Raw genomic sequence first — 19,118 nt, 5'->3', positions numbered from 1 at the left:
GCTGAGCTAGGTGTCCTGTTCCAGCTGCACATTGTAAGAATTCCATGCCAAATAGCATACAAATAAATAACATAACATTATATCTCCACTATTCTTCACACACCATAATTATGTACATATAATACTGCATTACGGGGTTTAAAGCATTATTTTGTATTAAGTCAATTTTGTTGTGCATTGAATTTGTTAGGTTCCTTTCAAATGAACAAAGAGTACTGCCATGACTGGAAACATGAGCATGTATCCTTTTGCATCCTGATCTGCCATTAAAAATAGCAAAATGGCCAAAACTTGTCCTTGTGAAAAATTACTCTTGTGCCACTTGCTCATTGTCTAGAGTCAGTGGGCTGTCTGTGAGCAGTCAATTATGAACAGAAAATTATTTAACTAAATGTACTAGCGTAAGAATAAAAAATTCATCTTGCACTGTCCTTGTCCACATGGTGGCAGTGCTAGTCTTAATGGCAGGTACCATCAAGCAGCTGGAGCTGCACAGGGACAATTTGCGGACACAACTGCCCTGGGAAAAGACGTTCATCTGAATGTAGCCAAGACTCCTTTCAATACCAACAATATGGCAGTCATTTAAGCAAATCACATCCACATACATAATTTTTGTGTGTTTTGTTTTTTTTATTCCCAAATTTAATCTGTGCTATGGTGCTGATTTTTAAATCTGCAGCATATCAATATTATATTGTGAAGTTCATTTCCTTCATTGAAAATCTGGGAAACCTGCATGAAAACCCACATGCCACACATGAGGATTCGTGGTGATTTTCAGTGGATTTATTATCATAATATAATGAAATGTAGTTTTACTAATTTTGTTTGGTAAGATCATCAGGCTGACCTTTTTGTGTCCTACTTCAGTTAAAAAGTTGTCTTATTTGACTCAAAATGTACATTTTTTTCCCTTTCAGCTTGGAAAATATGTACAAGGAGCTGCAGACAGATATTGAGGGCTTTGTGCACCCAGGACATGGAGATCTAACCGGGTGGGCTAAGCAAGGTAAGACTAATGTAACTAGTACTTTTGGGCTATGTTCACACAACGTATCGTACTTGGAAGAACTGACATCCCATGGACATCACTTAGAACAATGTTATTCAATTGGGCTGTTAAGATGGATTTTTTAAATTTTATTTATTTTTCTTTTACACGTATCAAATGTTTGCGTGACCAGAATCGTATAAGGCTACGTTCACATTTGCGTTGCGTCGGGTGCAGCCGCGGCGACGCTTGCGTCATGCGCCCCTATATTTAACATGTTGGGGGCATGGGCATGCGTTGTCTAGCGTTTTGTGACGCATGCGTCATTTTTGGCGCAACTGTCAGGGCGCAGACAACGCTGCATGATGCAGTTTTTTGGCGTAAAAAAAATGAACGCATGCGTCACAAAACGCTGCGTTATGCATGCGGTGTGCATGCCTTGTGCGTTGCATGGCCAACGATGCGCACAACAACGCAAATGTGAACGTAGCCTAACATGCACTTGTCTCATCCGTCATTTGGATGAGACTCGCCTATTCAAGTCTGTTGGTGCTCACCCCCCCAAAAAAAAATCATATCTTATACAGATCATTTTTTATTGATACCTTGTAATTCTTAACATAAACTATTTTTGGTCTCTTGAATTTTATTCACTGCTGATTTGTGATGAGCGCAAGTGCTCGGGTGTGCACAGAGTAATGCAGTTGCTTGAGTGACATGTTCTAGTCCCTGCGGCTGCATGTTTGCAACTGTTATACAGCCACAAGACATGCAAGGATTGCCCATGTTTGTCAAACAATCCCTGCATGTTTTGCGGCAGTCACAGCTGCAGAACCTGCGGCCGCGGGGACTCTTAACGTGTTACTAGAGCACTCGTGATACTGGGTGCACACTTGACTAATGAGCACTTGCTCTCATCACTACTGCTGATTTGAAAAAATGGATGCCATATCAATGAAAAAGTGTTTTTTTGGGGGGATAAGAGTCGAATGAGGTTTGTTTTTTTTTCGTCTGGTCATGTTTAGTTCATATGTCATGAAGTTAAAAGGAATCTACCATCAGGATTTCTCCCCAAAAACTATATGTTCTTGTATATCTTTGAAAGATAAGTCCAGCAGTATCACTTTACAAGTCCAGTCCTTTCCTCCCTTACTGAGAAATCAGCTCTTGAATTTGAATTCATATGCAAATTAGGCTAAAGAGCTATTTGTAGATCTGAAGCTTCTGTCACTCCAGCTCTATTCCCTGCCCAGTCCCGCCACTGCCTCCTGCTTGACTGACAGCCTCTATACTGTGTGACTTAAGGCAAAGGAGTTGCCAATCAAGCGGGTAGCCCCGGGTTGGGAATAAAGTTGGAGTGATGGAGGCTTCATCTACACTCTCAATTGCATATGAATTAAAACGCTGATTTCTAAATAATTGAATGGACTGGCCACGTAAAGGTATTTCTGAACTTGTTTTTGAAAGGCCGAACGAAATTTTTTTTAATCTTTAAGTGCCCAAAATTCTTTACTGTGTGTGTGTGTGTGTGTGATGCATATACTTCATTCTGAAAAAAATAGTCCTTAAAGGGAGAACCAAGAGAATAAAGTAAAATAATTGAATGAAGATAATACCAAATAATAAGTCCAAATAAAAAATGTGAGTGTGTGACCTGAAATGGAACCTATAGATTGAGGGAGAGAGAAAAATGTCCCACGTGATACGCCATCCTCTATGGCTTCCTCAGGCGTCCAGCATTGTTGGCGCCAGGTCTGCAGGCACTCATTTGACTTTGGCTGCCACTGATCGCTATCCCACATGACCAGTGCTAACTATGTCATGCATGCGCCTACAGACCTGCAAGGTGAGCATAAGGCCACATTCAGTATTTGGTCAGTATTTTACATACGCATTTGTAAGCCAAAATCAGGAATGGGTAATAAATACAGGCGTGGTGATGGTGACATATTCTACTTTACCTCTGATTGTTCCACACCTGAATTTGGCTTACAGATACGGATGAAAAGTGACAAAATATTGAACGTGTGAACATGGCCTAAGGGTTTTTTGTTTTTTATAACATACAGTACACCAGCATTTAAAGGGAACCTGTCACGTTGTAAATCGCTTCAAATCTCCATGTTGGTAGCGTTAGTAAGGTGCCTGGCCGTGGTACCCGAAGAAAATTAACTTTCTTACTCCTGGGAGCCGCCAGCATTGAATCATGCATGTCGGCACAGCTGCAGTCACTGAGGCACTGCAGAGTCGGCTGTCAGTCATAGTGCTGGGGCGTGCCTACAGCTGCCGCTCACAGTGCTATAAGAGGTGACTGTAGCCATGCCTGTATGTCTCATAGTACCTTCCTAACACTATTAACCTGCAGATTAATTCAGTATCTGTAAGTTAAGAGCGTTAGCAGATGTGACCTGTTCTATTTTGAAGGGGATATTCAGAAGTTTGTTAGAAAAAAAAACTTCTCTTCTCTAACAGGCAGGCAGTTGCTACCTAACTGCCTGTTGTACCCAGCACTGATATGGAGCGGCGGCTTCTTCTCTTCCTTGCTCTGTCAGTGAGGTGTAACTGCTGACATCATACTGATTGACAGTTAGCTCCCCCATTTAGGCAGCGGAGATTCGTTGTAAATCGGCATGATGCCATCGGAGCGGAAAAGAATCCACCACTTCGTCGACGTGCCATCAGTAGAAGCAGCTGAATTGCCTGCAGGAGCGGTCCTTTTACAAAGTCTTAGACTACTCCTTCTTAAAGGGAATATCCAAGATAATTAAATCTTTTTTTCTTTTTATTGTTTAGGAGTCCTTTTATTAAATGCTGTCTTAACAGTTCGTGCACACAATGCAAATTCACACAAGGACAGAGGCTGGGAACAGTTTACAGATTCAGTGGTGTCATGGCTAAACAAGAACCTGGATGGCTTGGTCTTCATGCTGTGGGGGGCCTATGCTCAAAAGAAAGGCATCAGTATAGACAGAGTAAGTTGTGGTTTAAAAGGTGTCTTTCCCCCCCCCCCTCAAACAGAAATTAAACTAATGCAGAAGAAAGAACAAAAAAAAAGGAATGCAAGAGTAGGTAATTAAGATATATGGTTTGTGAATCAAAGAGATAAAAATGGATAGGAGTGGGAATAACAACCATGTCAAAAAGAAAAGCTAACGCAAACCGCAGGAACAGTCACATACATTTAAGAAAAAAAAATTATATTTTAGTAATGATTGTAAGAAGAGTGTAAATTCAATATTAAATCACATAAAACAGATATGAAACAAAGTGAAGAATAAATAATAAGAATAAATGTGATTGTCCACAGAATATATTTAAATAGAGTGCAAAAGTGCATAAAAATGACTGATGCCTGAATTGAAATGTATTGACTGAAGAGTGTTTATATTAAAATATGTAATACACTCAGGTGTGTGGTGTGATACAAGTGGAATAACATGATAGATATCCTGAGTAAAGTGCATGTACGTGCAAATCTATGAGCTAGTAGAACTATACAAGAAGCAGATGCACAAAAATCCAAAAGGAAAAATTTATTTAGGAATCTGCATAACATGTGTAATGACTGGCGCTGACTGTCCCTGGATGCGTCCACCCCGATGCGCGTTTTGTCTGAAGGCAGACACCGAATCGGCATGAGAAAATTGCGGATGTGAGCTGCACCATAGAGAAACATTGGGGCGAGTGCAATCCGAGATATATATATATATATATATATATATATATATATATATATATATATATATATATATATATATATATATATATATATATATATATATATATATATTTTTTTTTAAATCGCATTGCACTCGTCCGAATGGATCATAAGTGGGAACGAGACCCTGCATTGATATACCAAGAAGAGAAGCAAGCGGCCACAGCGGAAAGGTCTGTGTGTACGCATGCAGGAGGATTATGTTATGACATTGTTTTGTTTGCTTTTAATAAAATTTTCTTGACAAGTTACAGCAGAACAGTTAGCAATAGACAGAACCTTATGCAACTCGGATACAAGAATGGCACGCATATAAACCAATTTTCATACATGTTACAAACCAAATTCTTCCTACTGAAACTGAACAAAAATTCTTACCCCTCTTCCCTTTGAGGTCATTTGTCATTAATCTAAAGAAATAATCTCACTTAAACTTGATTGGTGTTTAAAGTATTGGGTATTACACACTCCAGGTAAGGTAAGACTGGAATTAAAAACCTCTAATACCAAACAGATGGAAAGCACCATCGTTTGCTTGTGCCTCAAACTACTGGTGGGTATCTAATACAGTCTCCCCATTGTTTCCCAAATTTAGCAATAGCTCTCCTCCTAATATAGACCCTTTTTTTTTACTCATTAAGATTGTATTGTTCAAACCCTGAACTACTTTTTCCACCGATGGAGGACAATTTGGCAATATACTTCTTAGTTTGATAGAATATTTCAGCAATGGCCAACTACCTTTGGTAAGACACCCCCCCCCCCCCCCCCCCATGTACTTCACTAAGCCTAATGCACAGGATTTAGACCTGAGTGGAATTTGAATGTTATAAACCTCCATAACCAATCTGCCAATACTTTCCCATAGGCCGAGTAATCGAGCGCATGTCCAAGGCATGTGCTTTAAGTCCACACTCTTCTCTCTACAACATGGACAGTCATCAGCTCTAAGGCCCATTCTATATACTTTTGAAGTCCTGTAGACTCTGTATAGGAAACTATTGGGACCGTCTCTATATCGAATTTATGGGGACTAATACTGTTGATTCTATTGCATCCTCCCATTCCTCAGTAGAAATGCTGCCCACATCTCTCCCCTTTAGCCCTGACCGATGCCATTGGATCTCCCACAATATTTAACAGCAAGGAGTTATGTAATAAAGAAATAATGTATTAGTAGTTTTATCGTGTACCAGTCTAACAACCAATTGGAGGAAATATGATCAGAGCCTGTTTTCTGAGCCCTCATTGCATGTCTTAATTGCAAGTACTTAGTCGAAATTGCTCAAATTAAACTCCTGCTTTAGGTTGTCAAATAAACAAAAATGGCCATCTAAGTACAACTGCTAAAAATACTTCAGCCCCTGACTTCTCCATTCCCCAAATCCCACCAGATGCTGCAGTTCCCTGAAGGTAGGATTATTCCACAGGGGGGTATACTTAGAGCAGCGTTTTTTTTTTTTCTTTTTATACACGTCAACCAAATTTGATAAACTAGAGAGAGTGGGGTGGCATCTCAAGCTGCCCTAGAAATTGTGTTATTCTAACAAATATAGTAAGTTATCTCCCCCCCAAATGTTTTACTACTATTCTCCTGGGCTCCCGAGTCCCCTCCAAATCCCATCCTCTAAAATGCTGAAATTGGAGAACTAAGTACTACCCCCAGATATGAAGAAGCGCTAATTGACAGGCGCGATGCATGCAGGCACGGGTCTCGAACATAAACATATTATCCTTGCACGCCGAAGTCGGATATCTCCCTATCCGAGGTGGCGGAGACATTAAAGGCATAGAGGTTTAGCCCAAACAAATAGAATAGCAGGAATTTTAATTTTTTTTTTTTTTTAAGACGTTCGGAGTTACAAAGATATTGACTGTTTAGATTTTTTTTATTTTGTCAGATATTGATGTTTCACTACTTTCATGCCCTTCACCTTCTTTTTTACTTCTCCGACACTTTCTTCTTCATCATCCTCAGCAGCAGCATCTTTGACATCAACTTCTTCTTCACCTTATTCATCTTCTTCTTCATCTTCTACCTATTATTTTTTTTTGTTACATTCTTCATATTCTTTTTATTAAACTATTATTCTTCATATTCTACTTCTTCATCAAATTCTTATTTGTGACAGGCATTCCTGTAGTTATCTATAACAGTTTGAAGATTACACCTTCCATTCTGCCTGTCACAAAAGAGTTACAACAGGATTTGTCCGCGTTCAGTTAGGCCTGCAGCAGCAGGCTTTTTCCAGGGGCACCACGAGGAGGAGCGGACTCACCCCCATACACTGCTTAGTCTTCTTCTGCTTATATTTTAGGTAATATCTTTTGCTCTGATGTTTAGTCTTGTGCTTAATGTTCTTCTGCTCTTTGTTCGGCAGCCTCTTGTTCTTCTGCTTCTCAGTCTTCCGGGTCGTCGTCTTTAGGGTCTTGAACTTGGAAATGTAGCAGAAGGTACAAGAAGGCTGAGAAAATGCCGATAACCAGCTGATGGAACTGAAACTCGGATGGCTACCCGAAGGTCCAAGAGCCAATGGAACTATGGAGGACCAGCTGACGTTACTGGAAACCGGTTGCTAAGCAGGAGTTACCCTTGCCAGAAAGCACTACCAAGGACCACCTGACGTTGGTGGAACTCGGATACCCAGAAGGAGGCACCTAAGCCAAAGGCTCTGCCCGGAACCAGCTGACGGTACTGGAACCAGGATGGAGAGCAGAAGGTACAAGAGCAAAAGACACTGCCGAGAACCAGCTGACGGTACTGGAACCCGGATGGGTAGCCGAAGGTACAAGAGCCAATGGAACTACCGAGGACCAGCTGACGTTACTGGAACCCGGTTACTAAGCAGGAGGTACCCGTGCCAGAAAGCACTACCAAGGACCACCTCACGTTGGTGGAACTCGGATACCCAGAAGGAGGCACCTAAGCCAAAGGCTCTGCCCGGAACCAGCTGACGGTACTGGAACCAGGGGAACCTATTCAAGATTGTCTTCCTAGAGCCCCAACTAGCGGTGTTGGAGCCAAGGGTCAGCAGGGGGAGCAGAGTGTAGGCCGAAGCCTGCACTGGAGGCAGCTTATTGTCTGTTGTGTCTGCGTGGCGTTTGCAGGACAAGTTGCCGGCTACACAGCAGGGGAACAGCTGATGTTACTGAACCCCACTGACACAGTGGCGAGGCGAGGGTTTTTCTCTGTGTAGCCAGCACTTCCGAGCACCAACTGGCAGTGTTAGAGCCCAGGGAATCAAGGAGGAGCAGAGTGTAGGCCGAAGCCTGCACTGGAGGCAGTTTAATATCTGTTGTGTCTGCGTGGTGTTTGCAGGACACATTGCCGGCTACACAGCAGGGGAACAGCTGGCGTTACTGAACCCCACTGACACAGTGGCGGGTGTTTTTCTCTGTGCAGCCAGCACTTCCGAGCACCAACTGGCGGTGTTAGAGCCCAGGGTCAGCAGGGGGAGCAGAGTGTAGGCCGAAGCCTAATTGGAGCAAATTGAAAGGGAACCTTTAAACCCCCCCAGGCGTTAGTAACTAGAAGAGCCACCTTGTGCAGCAGTAATGCTGCACAAGGAAAAGGTGGCTCTTTTAATTATGTTCCTTGCACACGCTGAATGAAATACTTCTAAAATTTTGCCCCTCATACCTTGAAACCGTCTCGGAGGCAGGACTTTCCTTCTTAATGAGACAAAGCACAGCTGTCAAAAATACCCCCTTGGTGCTGGGCGCAGCCTCCTGAGCGTTGTTTTTTTGTGTTCCGGAGTCTGCACTGTTGTGTCATCCCTTGGCCATGCGCTGTTACTGCGCATGCCCAAGAATCCCAGCCCCGCAGTGTCTTCCGATTTATTCACACTGCGGGGCTGGGATTCATGGCCTTGCGCAGTAAATATCTTCGCCTCTCACTCATGTCCTTACGCCTGCTTTAGACTGTACGGCGTCAGCTGATCCCTTATCGCATGCCACGGCCGTGAAGCTGCACAGTCTGAAGAAGGCGGAAGGAGATGAGTGAGAGGCGAAGATATGCACTGCGCATGCCCATGAATCCCAGCCCCGCAGTGAGAATAAATAAGACACTGCGGGGCGTGATCTTAGGCAGGGCGGTCACACAGGCGCAGCGATCCTGAGAACAAATGATGTCAGAAGCCGGGCAGCGCTAAACGCGCATGGCCAAGGGACAAAATAACCGCAGGCTCCGGGACAGATTCAAACAACGCAGAGGAGGCGGCGCACGCCACCAAGGGGGTTGCTGCGTGTCATTACGAAGGAAAGTCACACCTCCGGGACGGTTAATCGGTATCAGGGGACACATTTTATAAGTGATTAGTTCTGCGTGTGCAATGAGTATAACAAAAAGAGCCACCTTGTCCAAATGCAGCATTTGTGCTGCACAAGGTGGCTCTTTTAGTTACAAACGCCTGGGGGGGGGCAGGTTCACTTTAATTTTTGTTGTAGTGTTTGCGTGGCGTTTGCAGGACACGTTGCTGGCTACACAGCAGGGGAACAGCTGACGTTACTGAACCCCACTGACACTGGCGAGTGTTTTTCTCTGTGCATCCAGCTCTTCCGAATACCAGCTGGCGGTGTTAGAGCCCAGGGAATCAAGGAGGAGCAGAGTGTAGGCCGAAGCCTGCACTGGAGGCAGCTTTTTGTCTGTTGTGTCTGCGTGGTGCTTGCAGGACACGATGCCGGCTACACAGCAGGGGAACAGCTGACGTTACTGAACCCCACTGACACAGTGGCGGGTGTTTTTCTCTGTGCAGCCAGCACTTTCGAGCACCAACTGGTGGTGTTAGAGCCCAGGGAATCAAGGAGGAGCGGAGTGTAGGCCAAGGCCTAATTGGAGCAAGTTGAAAGGGAACCTTTAACCCCCCTCCCAGGCGTTTGTAGCTGAAAGAGCCATCTTGTACAGCACTAATGCTGCAAAAGGAAAAGGTGGCTCTTTTTATTATGTTCCTTGCAAGCGCAGAACTAGACACTTATGAAATGTGTCCCCTCACACCGTGAGACCGTCCCAGAGGTGGGACTTTCCTTCGTAATGGGACACAGCACAGCCGTCATTCCTACCCCCTTGGCGACGTGCGCCGCCTCCTCAGCGTTGTTTGATTCTGTCCCAGAGCCTGCGCTGTTATGTTATCCCTTGGCCATGCGCAGTTAGCGCTGCCCGTCTTCTGACATCATTTGGTGTCAGGCTGGCTGCGCCTGTGCGGCCGCGCTGCCCGAGATCCCACCTCGCAGTGTTGTCTAATGTAATCAAACTGCGGGCCTGGGATCTATGGGCATGCGCAGTTCATATCTTCGCCTCTCACTCCCCTCCTTCCGGCTTCTTCAGACTGTGCGGCGTCATGGCCGTGGCATGCTATTAGGGATCAGCTGACGGCGCACAGTCTGAAGAAGGCGGAGGGAGATGAGTGAGAGCCTGAGTTGAAGATATGCACTGCGCATGCCCATGGATCCCAGGCCCGCAGTGTGATTAAATCAGAAGAGACTGCGAGGCGGGATCTCGGGCAGCGCGTTTGCACTGGCGCAGGCAGCCTGACAACAAATGATGTCAGAAGACGGGCGGCGCTAAATGCGCATGGCCAAGGGATAACATAACAGCGCAAACTACGGTACAGATTCAAACAACGCTGAGGAGGCGGCCCACGGCGCCAAGGGGGTAGGAATGATGGCTGTGCTGCGTCCCATTACGAAGGAAAGTCCCACCTCCGGGACGGTTACACGGTGTGAGGGGACACATTTCATAAGTGTTAGGTTCAGCGTGTGCAAGGAGCACAAAGAAAAGAGGCACCTTTTCCTTGTGCAGCATTACTGCTGCACAAGGTGGCTCTTTCAGTAACAAACGCCTGGGAGGGGGGGGGGTGACAGGTTCCCTTAAATTTCAGTAGTTGTGTCAGCGTGGCGGTCGCAGGACACATTGCCGCAACACAGCAGGGGAGCAGCTGGTGTTACTGAACCCCAATAACAGAGGAGCAACTGTTGACTGTACAGACGGCACTTCCGGGCAGCAACTGGCGGTGTTGGAGCCCAGGGAATCAAGGAGGAGCAGAGTGTAGGCTGAGGCCTAATTGGAGCAAGTTGAAAGATAACCTTTAAACCCCCCACCCCCCCCCAAGGCGTTTGTAGCTGAAAGAGCCATCTTGTGCGCAGCACTAAGGATGCAAAAGGAAAAGGTGGCTCTTTTAATTATGCTCCTTGCAAATGCAGAACCAAACACTTATAAAATGTGTCCCCTCACACCGTGAGACCGTCCCGGAGGTGGGACTTTCCTTCGTAATGGGACGCAGCACAGCCGTCATTCCTACCCCCTCGGTGCCGTGCGCCGCCTCCTCAGCGTTGTTTGAATCTGTCCCGTAGCCTGCGCTGTTATGTTATCCCTTGGCCATGCGCACTTAGCACTGCCCGTCTTCTGACTTCATTTGTTGTCAGGCTGGCTGCGCCTGTGCGGACGCGCTGCCCGAGATTCCGCCTCGCAGTCTCTTCTGATTTAATCACACTGCGGGCCTGGGATCCATGGGCATGCGCAGTGCATATCTTCGCCTCTCACTCCCCTCCTTCCGGCTTCTTCAGACTGTGCGGCGTCACGGCCGTGGCATGCTATTAGGGATCAGCTGACGGCGCACAGTCTGAAGAAGGGAGAGGGAGATGAGTGAGAGCCTGAGGTGAAGATATGCACTACGCATGCCCATGGATCCCAGGCCCGCAGTGTGATTAAATCAGAAGAGACTGCGAGGTGGAATCTCGTGCAGCGCATCCGCACAGGCTCAGGCAGCCTGACAACAAATGATATCAGAAGACGGGCAGCGGTAAGTGCACATGGCCAAGGGATAACATAACAGCGCAAGCTACGGGACAGATTCAAACAACGCTGAGGAGGCGGCTTACGGCACCAAGGGGGTTGGAATGACGGCTGTGCTGCGTCCCATTACGAAGGAAAGTCCCACCTCCGGGACGGTCTCACGGTGTGAGGGGACACATTTTATAAGTGTTAAGTTCTGTGTGTGCAAGGAGCTAAACTAAAAGAGCTACCTTTTCCTTGTGCAGCATTACTGCTGCACAAGGTGGCTCTTTCAGTAACAAACGCCTGGGAGGGGGGGGGGGGGACAGGTTCCCTTAAATTTCAGTAGTTGTGTCAGCGTGGCGGTCGCATGACACATTGCCGGCTACACAGCTGGGGATCAGCTGACGTTACTGAAACCCAATAACACTGGGTTATGTGTTTTGACTGTGCAGCCTGCACTTCTGAGCATCAACTGGCGGTGTTGGAGCCCAGGGATTACAATTCAGGTGGTAGATACATGAACGCAACAGGAGACCTGGATACTGTAGCCAACCAATTATTTAATCTGGAAGAGGAGTGGCAAATTCCTGCGAGTTCCAGGCCTTGTTCATTTTCAGAAAAGTAAGCCTGTCAACGTTATCGGAGGATAGTCGCATGCGACGGTCTGTTAGTACACCACCTGCGGCACTAAAGACGCGTTCCGATAAAACACTAGTAGCAGGGCAATCCAGCACCTCCAATGCATACTGGCTTAGCTCTGGCCATGTATCCAGCTTAGAGACCCAAAATTTTAAGGGGGAAGAGTCGTCTGGGAGTACAGTAAGAGGGCAAGACATGTAGTCTGTCACCATCTGACGTAAACGTTGCCTCCTGCTGACTGGAGCCGTCTGTGATGGTGTAGACATATGTGGCGGGCACACAAAACTGCCACAGTTGGGCCATACTGGTCTTGCCTTGTGCTGAGGCACTGATTCTGCTCCCTCTTTGTGCAGAGCTTCCTCCACTGCCTCAACGCACTGAGCTGCTTTGTAAAGCACTAGCAGCACTGCTCTCACTTGGACTGGAGAAGATGATGGAATTCACCAGTGTGTCTTGGTACTCCAGCATTTTACGCTCCCGGTTCAACGGTGTTATGAGGCTTTGTAAGTTGTCCCGGTAGCGAGGATCTAGGAGGGTGTACACCCAATAATCAGCCGTGTTCAGAATGTGGGCGATGCGGCGGTCGTTTCTCAGGCACTGCAGCATGTAATCAGCCATGTGCTGCAGACTGCCAACTGGCCAAGAAACGCTGTCCCCTGCTTGAGGCGTGATCTCTGCCTGCTCTGCATCACCCCACCCTCGCTCTACACACTGACTACTGGAGAATTGTGTAACTCCCTCCTCTGGACCGATGTCTTCCTCCTCCATTGACTCCTCCTCATCCTCCTCACAAAGTGTCCCCTGCCTAGGCCTTTGTGAGGAACCACGTAGCGCTGACTGTCCAGAAGCTGATGGAATTGGTGACTCCTCATCCTCCACCTCTTCCACAACATCATCCCTTAGTGCTTGCAGTGTTTGTTGAAGCAGGCAGATAAGGGGGACAGTCATGCTGACTAGTGCATCATCTGCACTCGCCATCCGCGTGGAATCATCGAAGGAACGCAAAACCTGGCAGACGTCCTTCATAGTGGCCCACTCAGTGGTTGTGAAGTCTGAACGGCGCGGAGTGCGACTTCTTTGCGCCTGATGCAGTTGGTCCTCCATTACTGCTGGCTGCTGCTCACACAACCGCTCCAACATATGCAACGTGGAATTCCACCTGGTGGGTAGATCACATATGATGCGATGTTCTGGAAGGCGGAATCGGCGCTGCAGAGCTGCAATGCGCGATCTTGCCATGCTGGAACGCCGCAAGTGAGCACACTCTAGGCGGACCTTGTGCAGCAGTGCATCAAGATCCAGATAGTCCCTCAAAAAACTCTGTACGACCAAGTTGAGCACATATGCCAGACATGGGATGTGAGTGAGGTTGCCTAGGGCCAGAGCTGCCACCAGATTTCAGCCATTGTCACACACTACCATGCCTGGCTGGAGATTCGCTGGCACAAACCACACGTTGCTCTCCTGCTTGATGGCATTCCAGAGCTCCTGTGCTGTGTGGCTTCGATTCCCCAAAGAAATTAATTTCAAGACGGCCTGTTGATGTTTGGCCACAGCTGTGCTCATGTCGGTCATAACAGGTAAACGTTCACAGGTCGATGTGGAGGTGGACTGTGACGGCTCCTGCATCGATGATTCTGAGGAACTTGTGTATGAGGAGGAGTCAATGCGGACAGACTGGATTCCTGCAATCCTTGGAGTTGGCAGAAAACGGCCTGCGCCACTCGCACGATCTGTACCCGGCTCAACAACATTAACCCAATGGGCAGTGAGGGAAAGGTATCACCCCTGTCCATGGTGACTGGTCCACGCATCGGTGGTGAGGTGGACCTTGCTACTGACGGCGTTCAGTAGCGCGTGTTATATGTGTCCCTCCACATGCTTGTGCAGGGCAGGGACGGCTTGCCTGCTGAAATAAAAGCGGCTGGGTACATTGTATTGTGGGACTGCCAATGCCATCAAGTTATGGAAGCTGTCAGTCTCCACTAGCCTGAATGACAGCATTTCAAGGGACAGTAGTTTTGCAATGCCACCATTCAGAGCCTGTGCTCGGGGGTGGTTTGCCGAGAATGGCCGCCTTTTCTCCCATGCCCTTGCTACCGATGGCTGTAGACTGGGCTGGGAGTGTGAGGATGACTGGGAACGTGGTGCTGCGGGTGGAATTACTGTGGGTCTCTGGACAACAGTGCCAGAGGTTCTTCCATGTGATCCTGTGAGGAAGCTGAACCAGCTGTGTGTGAGCTGGAGGAGGAGGCATCAACACGAGCTGAAGAGGGGGTAGGTGCCGCTGTTGGTTGACCTAGGTCTTCAGTGTGTTTTTGTAACTCCACCGCGTGCTTGGTCCGCACATGTTTCCACATATTTGTGGTATTGAGGTTGCTGACATTTTTCCCTCTTTTGACTTTCTGATGACACACCTTGCATTTGACAAAGCAAATGTCATCTGCAATTGTGTCAAAAAAGGACCAGGCACTGCAAGTCTTGGGAGCGCCCGTTTTGGCTTTTGGAAGAGGCATGCTCCTAACGGGTGCCGAAGTGGAGGCTACAGGAACCGCAGTCTTCCCCCTCTCTCTCCCTCTTTAGCCCGTTCGGGGAATCTCTTCCTCAGAGCTGCTCCTACCACCTTCCTGTACCTCACGACACGATGGGTCAAGGACCTCATCATCTACACTACCCTCTGCCACCAACTGTTCCTCCTGGGTAGTCTCGGCAGCACAGTATGCACCAGAAAGTGGCACCTGAGTCTCATCATCAGATGCGTACTGCGGTGTGGTGACCGGAGGCACTGGCCCACTCGCCTCTTCAGAGTCAGAGAGACAAAGCTGTTGGGCATCACTGCACACTGCCTCTTCTTCCATTTCTCCAATGCTGCTTGGCTGGCCCCCTGTTTCCAAGCCAAGAGATTCAGAGAACAGAAGTAGAGATGGCTCCTGTCCTGTCTCTGACTACCTGGGCAATTTGGCAGGTGGTGAAGAGACAGATGGGTGCTCTCCAGTGCTCTGTGCCTGAGAGGATGTGGCACTAATTGAAGTCGATGCGTTAGCTGCCATGCATCCGACAACGGCTTCAATTTGTTCTTCACGCAGCAGCGTACGGCGCTCTCTGACAAAGCTGCGCATGAAGGACTGTTCCCTGCTGAAACTGGGTGATGATGAGTCACCGGTGCCCGCAGCAGGCACAGAATCCCCACGTCCTCTCCTGGCTCTGCGTCCACGCCCACGTGCCTTACTTCCTGCCTTCTTCATCTTGGTTGACTGATAAAGATAAGCAGAAAAGTACTAAGGGCTTAGTGTACTTATTCCTGAACAGCTCCTAACAGGTATAAGAAACACTAATTTTCTAAAGTGTGGACTAGACTTTAATATGAGCTAATGTGGCCTACACAACTGTAAAGTGGTGTGTTTGGTGAACTTTTTATTTATTTATTTTTTTTGCAGAAATGACTACAGAGCGATGTGCACTCACACAGAGACCGTGCAGACAGCCGTACATGGCTCTGCATTCCAAAAAAAGCTCCTCAATGTAATCCTATGTAGTGTTTTTCCACAATTTAGCTGGATACGGGTGGAAAGCCACTAATAGGAAATATTTGAAAAAATGTGCAGCAGGCTGCACTAATTGCAAAAAAGGACAATGGATAGAACGGTATGAGGCAGAGAAGCACCCTGAGCTGAAAACAATCGGCTGTGGCTGCACACAGACTACAGAGCGATGTGCACTCACACAGAGACCTTGCAGACAGCTGTGAACAGCGCTGCAAGGCAAAAGAAAGGATCTCACACAGCGGTTGCTAAATTAGCCTGGGTAAAGCACAGTGAAGCAAATCGCTATCTAAACTGGCCCTCAGTCAGAACACAGCGTCCTGTCCCTAACTGAATTCACAGTAGAGTGAGCCCTAAATGGCGGCAGCGACTTTTATAGTGCATCATGACATGATTTCAGCAGCCAATCACAGCCATGCCAGTACTTCCATGCCCACCATGCAGAACAGGATGTGCCCACACTTCTAATCAGTCCTCATTGGCTGAATTCGGGCAGTTTGAATTCTGGGAACTTCCGATTCCGGTATCCGATATACGGAAAATATCGGAACTCGATATCGGAATCCGATACCGCAAATATCAGCCGATACCCGATACTTTCGGTATCGGAATGCTCAACACTAATGCTGACCCAATAAACTATGGCAGAATTGGATTGTTTTTTCACCATTTTGCCACACTTGTAATTTTGTTTTCCCTCATTTTTCAGTAGATTACATGGTAATGTGAATGGTTTCATTCAAAACTACAACTCATCCCGAAAAAAGACTAGCTTTAAAGCTATGTTGGGAAAAAAAAAATACTTATGTATGTATCTTAAAAGAGCATAGTAAAAAATGAAAGATCAAAACTGAAAATTTCTGTCATCTATTTGTATGTAAAGGATTATCCCTCCTTTTTGTATATTGCTCTTAAAGGGCCACTGTCACCCCCTCCAGGCGTTATAAACTAAAAGAGCCACCTTGTGCATCAGTAATGCTGCAGTCTAACAAGATGGCTCTTTTAGTTTTTGTTTCTGTTATTCCCACAATAAATGTATTTATAATTTTGCTGAAATACCTCTTTGTACCTGGAGGCGGGTCTGAAGCCTCCTCTTAGAAGCGCCCAACTGCCGTCAGTCATCTCTTGTGTTGATTTTCGCCGCCCCCTCAGCGCTGTTATTGTGTGAAATCCGGCGCCTGCGCTCTGCTCTTCTGCCTTGCGCAGGCGCATAGAGCATTTGCCGTCCTAGCGCTGGTGCCGGGTTCCGTTCTGCGCCTGTGCGGGCAGTGCGGCCACCCTGTTACTGAATCCCCGCCCCGCACTGTTATGCATTATGCACAGTGCGGGGCTGCGATTCCTGGGCATGCGCACTGCGCTTGTCAGACGCTCCCCAGGTCCCCTGCCTTCCAGCGTTGTTCTGTGCGGCTGTTCCAAACGCCGGCAAGGATACCTGTATATTCCGGCAACGCTGAAAGGCGGGGGACCTGTAGAGCGTCTGACAAGCGCAGTGCAGCATTACTGATGCACAAGGTGGCTCTTTTAGTTTATAACGCCTGGAAGGGGGTGACAGTGGCCCTTTAATGTTTGACATCCAAACTAAATATTGCTAGTTTTAGCCTGTATCTTTTATCTTGTGTTAACAAATTTCTATTTTTGCTGTAATTAAAAAAAAAAAAAAAAAAAGAAAAAACACACAGAAGGTGGTTTTACTTACCGTATATCCCAGAGTATAAGCCGACCAGAGTATAATCCAAGGCACATAATTTTGCCACGGAAAAATGGGTAAGCTTATTGACTCTAGTATAATCCGGGTATGCATTGTTCCCTCATCCCTGTCCTGCATGCATGACTCCCCCATCCTGTCCTGATATGTGGCTCCCCCGTTTTTTTTGCTGGTTTGTGTGGCTCCCCCGTTTTGTCCTAGTATGTGTGGCTCCCCCTGTTGTATGCATGGGTCTTGCATGGCTCCCCCAGCCCTACTTGCCCTCCTCGCGCGTCCCTGCATCTCTGTCCCCTGCTCATTAAGGTAACGAATATGCGCTCCACGCCTATGGGAGTGGAGACGCGGGAATATTCATTACCTTAATGAGGGGTACCACCTGACCGCTCAGAACAGGAAGAGCTGGCAGCACTGGCACAGAGATGCAGGGACGGAGGGTGAGTATTGATGTCTTCTGGAAGCCGGCGGCTGCAGCTGTCACTGTGCTACAGCCACCCTCTCCCCCCGCCGGCTTTCTGGACAATGACTCATGTATAAGCCGAGAGGGCGTTTTCAGCACAAAAAAAGTGCTGAAAATCTCAGCTTATACACCAGTATATACGGTAATTTAAAAAAATTACTTTCTATTCATTTAAGAGGTTCCAAGAACATAATTTTCTTTTATGCTATATTCTTTTCCCAAACGGAGGCTGAGAATTTTCTCAATTTTTGTTCAGCTATGCACTTTAAAATCTATCAATGGAAAATCAATAACTTATATAATTGAGCTACAGTAATTAAGATCTCCTATGACTATTTTTTTATTTCCTAGAAACGTCATCTTGTACTACAGACTGTACATCCTTCTCCTCTGTCGGCACACAGAGGATTTTTTGGCTGCCGTCATTTCTCGAAGACAAACTCCTATTTGGAAGATTTGGGTAAAAAAGCGATTGACTGGAAAGCCTTATAGCCTGTTTTACAGTAGATAGACCTATTATTGGCAGCAAGAAGCACTGGTGGATGAACTCCTTGTCTCTTTACCAATGGTGCTGTGTCAGTTATTACTTGAATTTGATTTCTATAAATTTTACAATACTCAGTTCTACAAAAAAATAAATCTGCAAGGAAGCTATAATTTAAATACACTATAGTCAATGTGTGGGAAATCTACATGGACATACTTAGAATGTTGTTTAATGAAAATGCTACACTTTTATTAATGTTTAACAGGCTGCATGAACAGCTAATGGAGACACAAAATTTAGAAATGTTTCACAGCCTCTTGGTAAAGTCAGAATGTAAACATCTCATGTAAGGGGCATTTTTTGTACTGTATTACACAGTTTGTACATAGTTTGTTTGTATATTAAAACTTCTCATTTTATAGTTAACATGTTTTGATAAACGAGTGAGTAGGACGTTTTTTTTCTTCTCTTATTTTGTAATAAATAGTATTTTGAGAAGTGTGTTTTTTTTTTTTTTTTTTCCTTCTCCTTTTCTTCCTTCAAAACATTAATCCGATTCCAACATAGAACGTGCTGGTACATGCTATTAGCCATGATATTCCTGCAAATTGACATACCAGCCTGTCCTGGTGATCATGTGGGGACAAGAGTTGTGCACTGCACAATTACTGCGGGAGCTTGGCTTAAAGGTGTGTTCCTATCCCAATATGTAGTACGGTAGGTGTAATATTAGCTATTACCTCCAATTAGAAATGTAGTACAGTTTTTCTGATTCACTGTGTCTCTTTCCTCATGTGCAGGCAT

The 19,118-nt window shown here is 46.4% G+C and overlaps 1 protein-coding gene across 1 annotated transcript in view; it reads left to right on the top strand.

Moving 5' to 3' along the window:
* UNG (uracil DNA glycosylase) overlaps positions 1-18,817 on the top strand; it is a 110,409-nt gene extending 91,592 nt beyond the window's left edge. Inside the window, exons 5-7 of the mRNA XM_077296035.1 lie at positions 924-1,012; positions 3,788-3,966; positions 18,179-18,817. Of these exons, the coding sequence (XP_077152150.1) occupies positions 924-1,012; positions 3,788-3,966; positions 18,179-18,319 (409 nt within the window). The 3' untranslated portion in view covers positions 18,320-18,817. The remainder of the gene's footprint in view (positions 1-923; positions 1,013-3,787; positions 3,967-18,178) is intronic.
* The last annotated feature ends 301 nt before the right edge of the window (positions 18,818-19,118 follow it).

Source organism: Ranitomeya variabilis, chromosome 1 (genome assembly GCF_051348905.1).
Source record: "Ranitomeya variabilis isolate aRanVar5 chromosome 1, aRanVar5.hap1, whole genome shotgun sequence".
In the NCBI taxonomy this organism is placed as follows: Eukaryota; Metazoa; Chordata; class Amphibia; order Anura; family Dendrobatidae; genus Ranitomeya; species Ranitomeya variabilis.
This window is presented reverse-complemented; position numbering and strand designations above follow the sequence as displayed.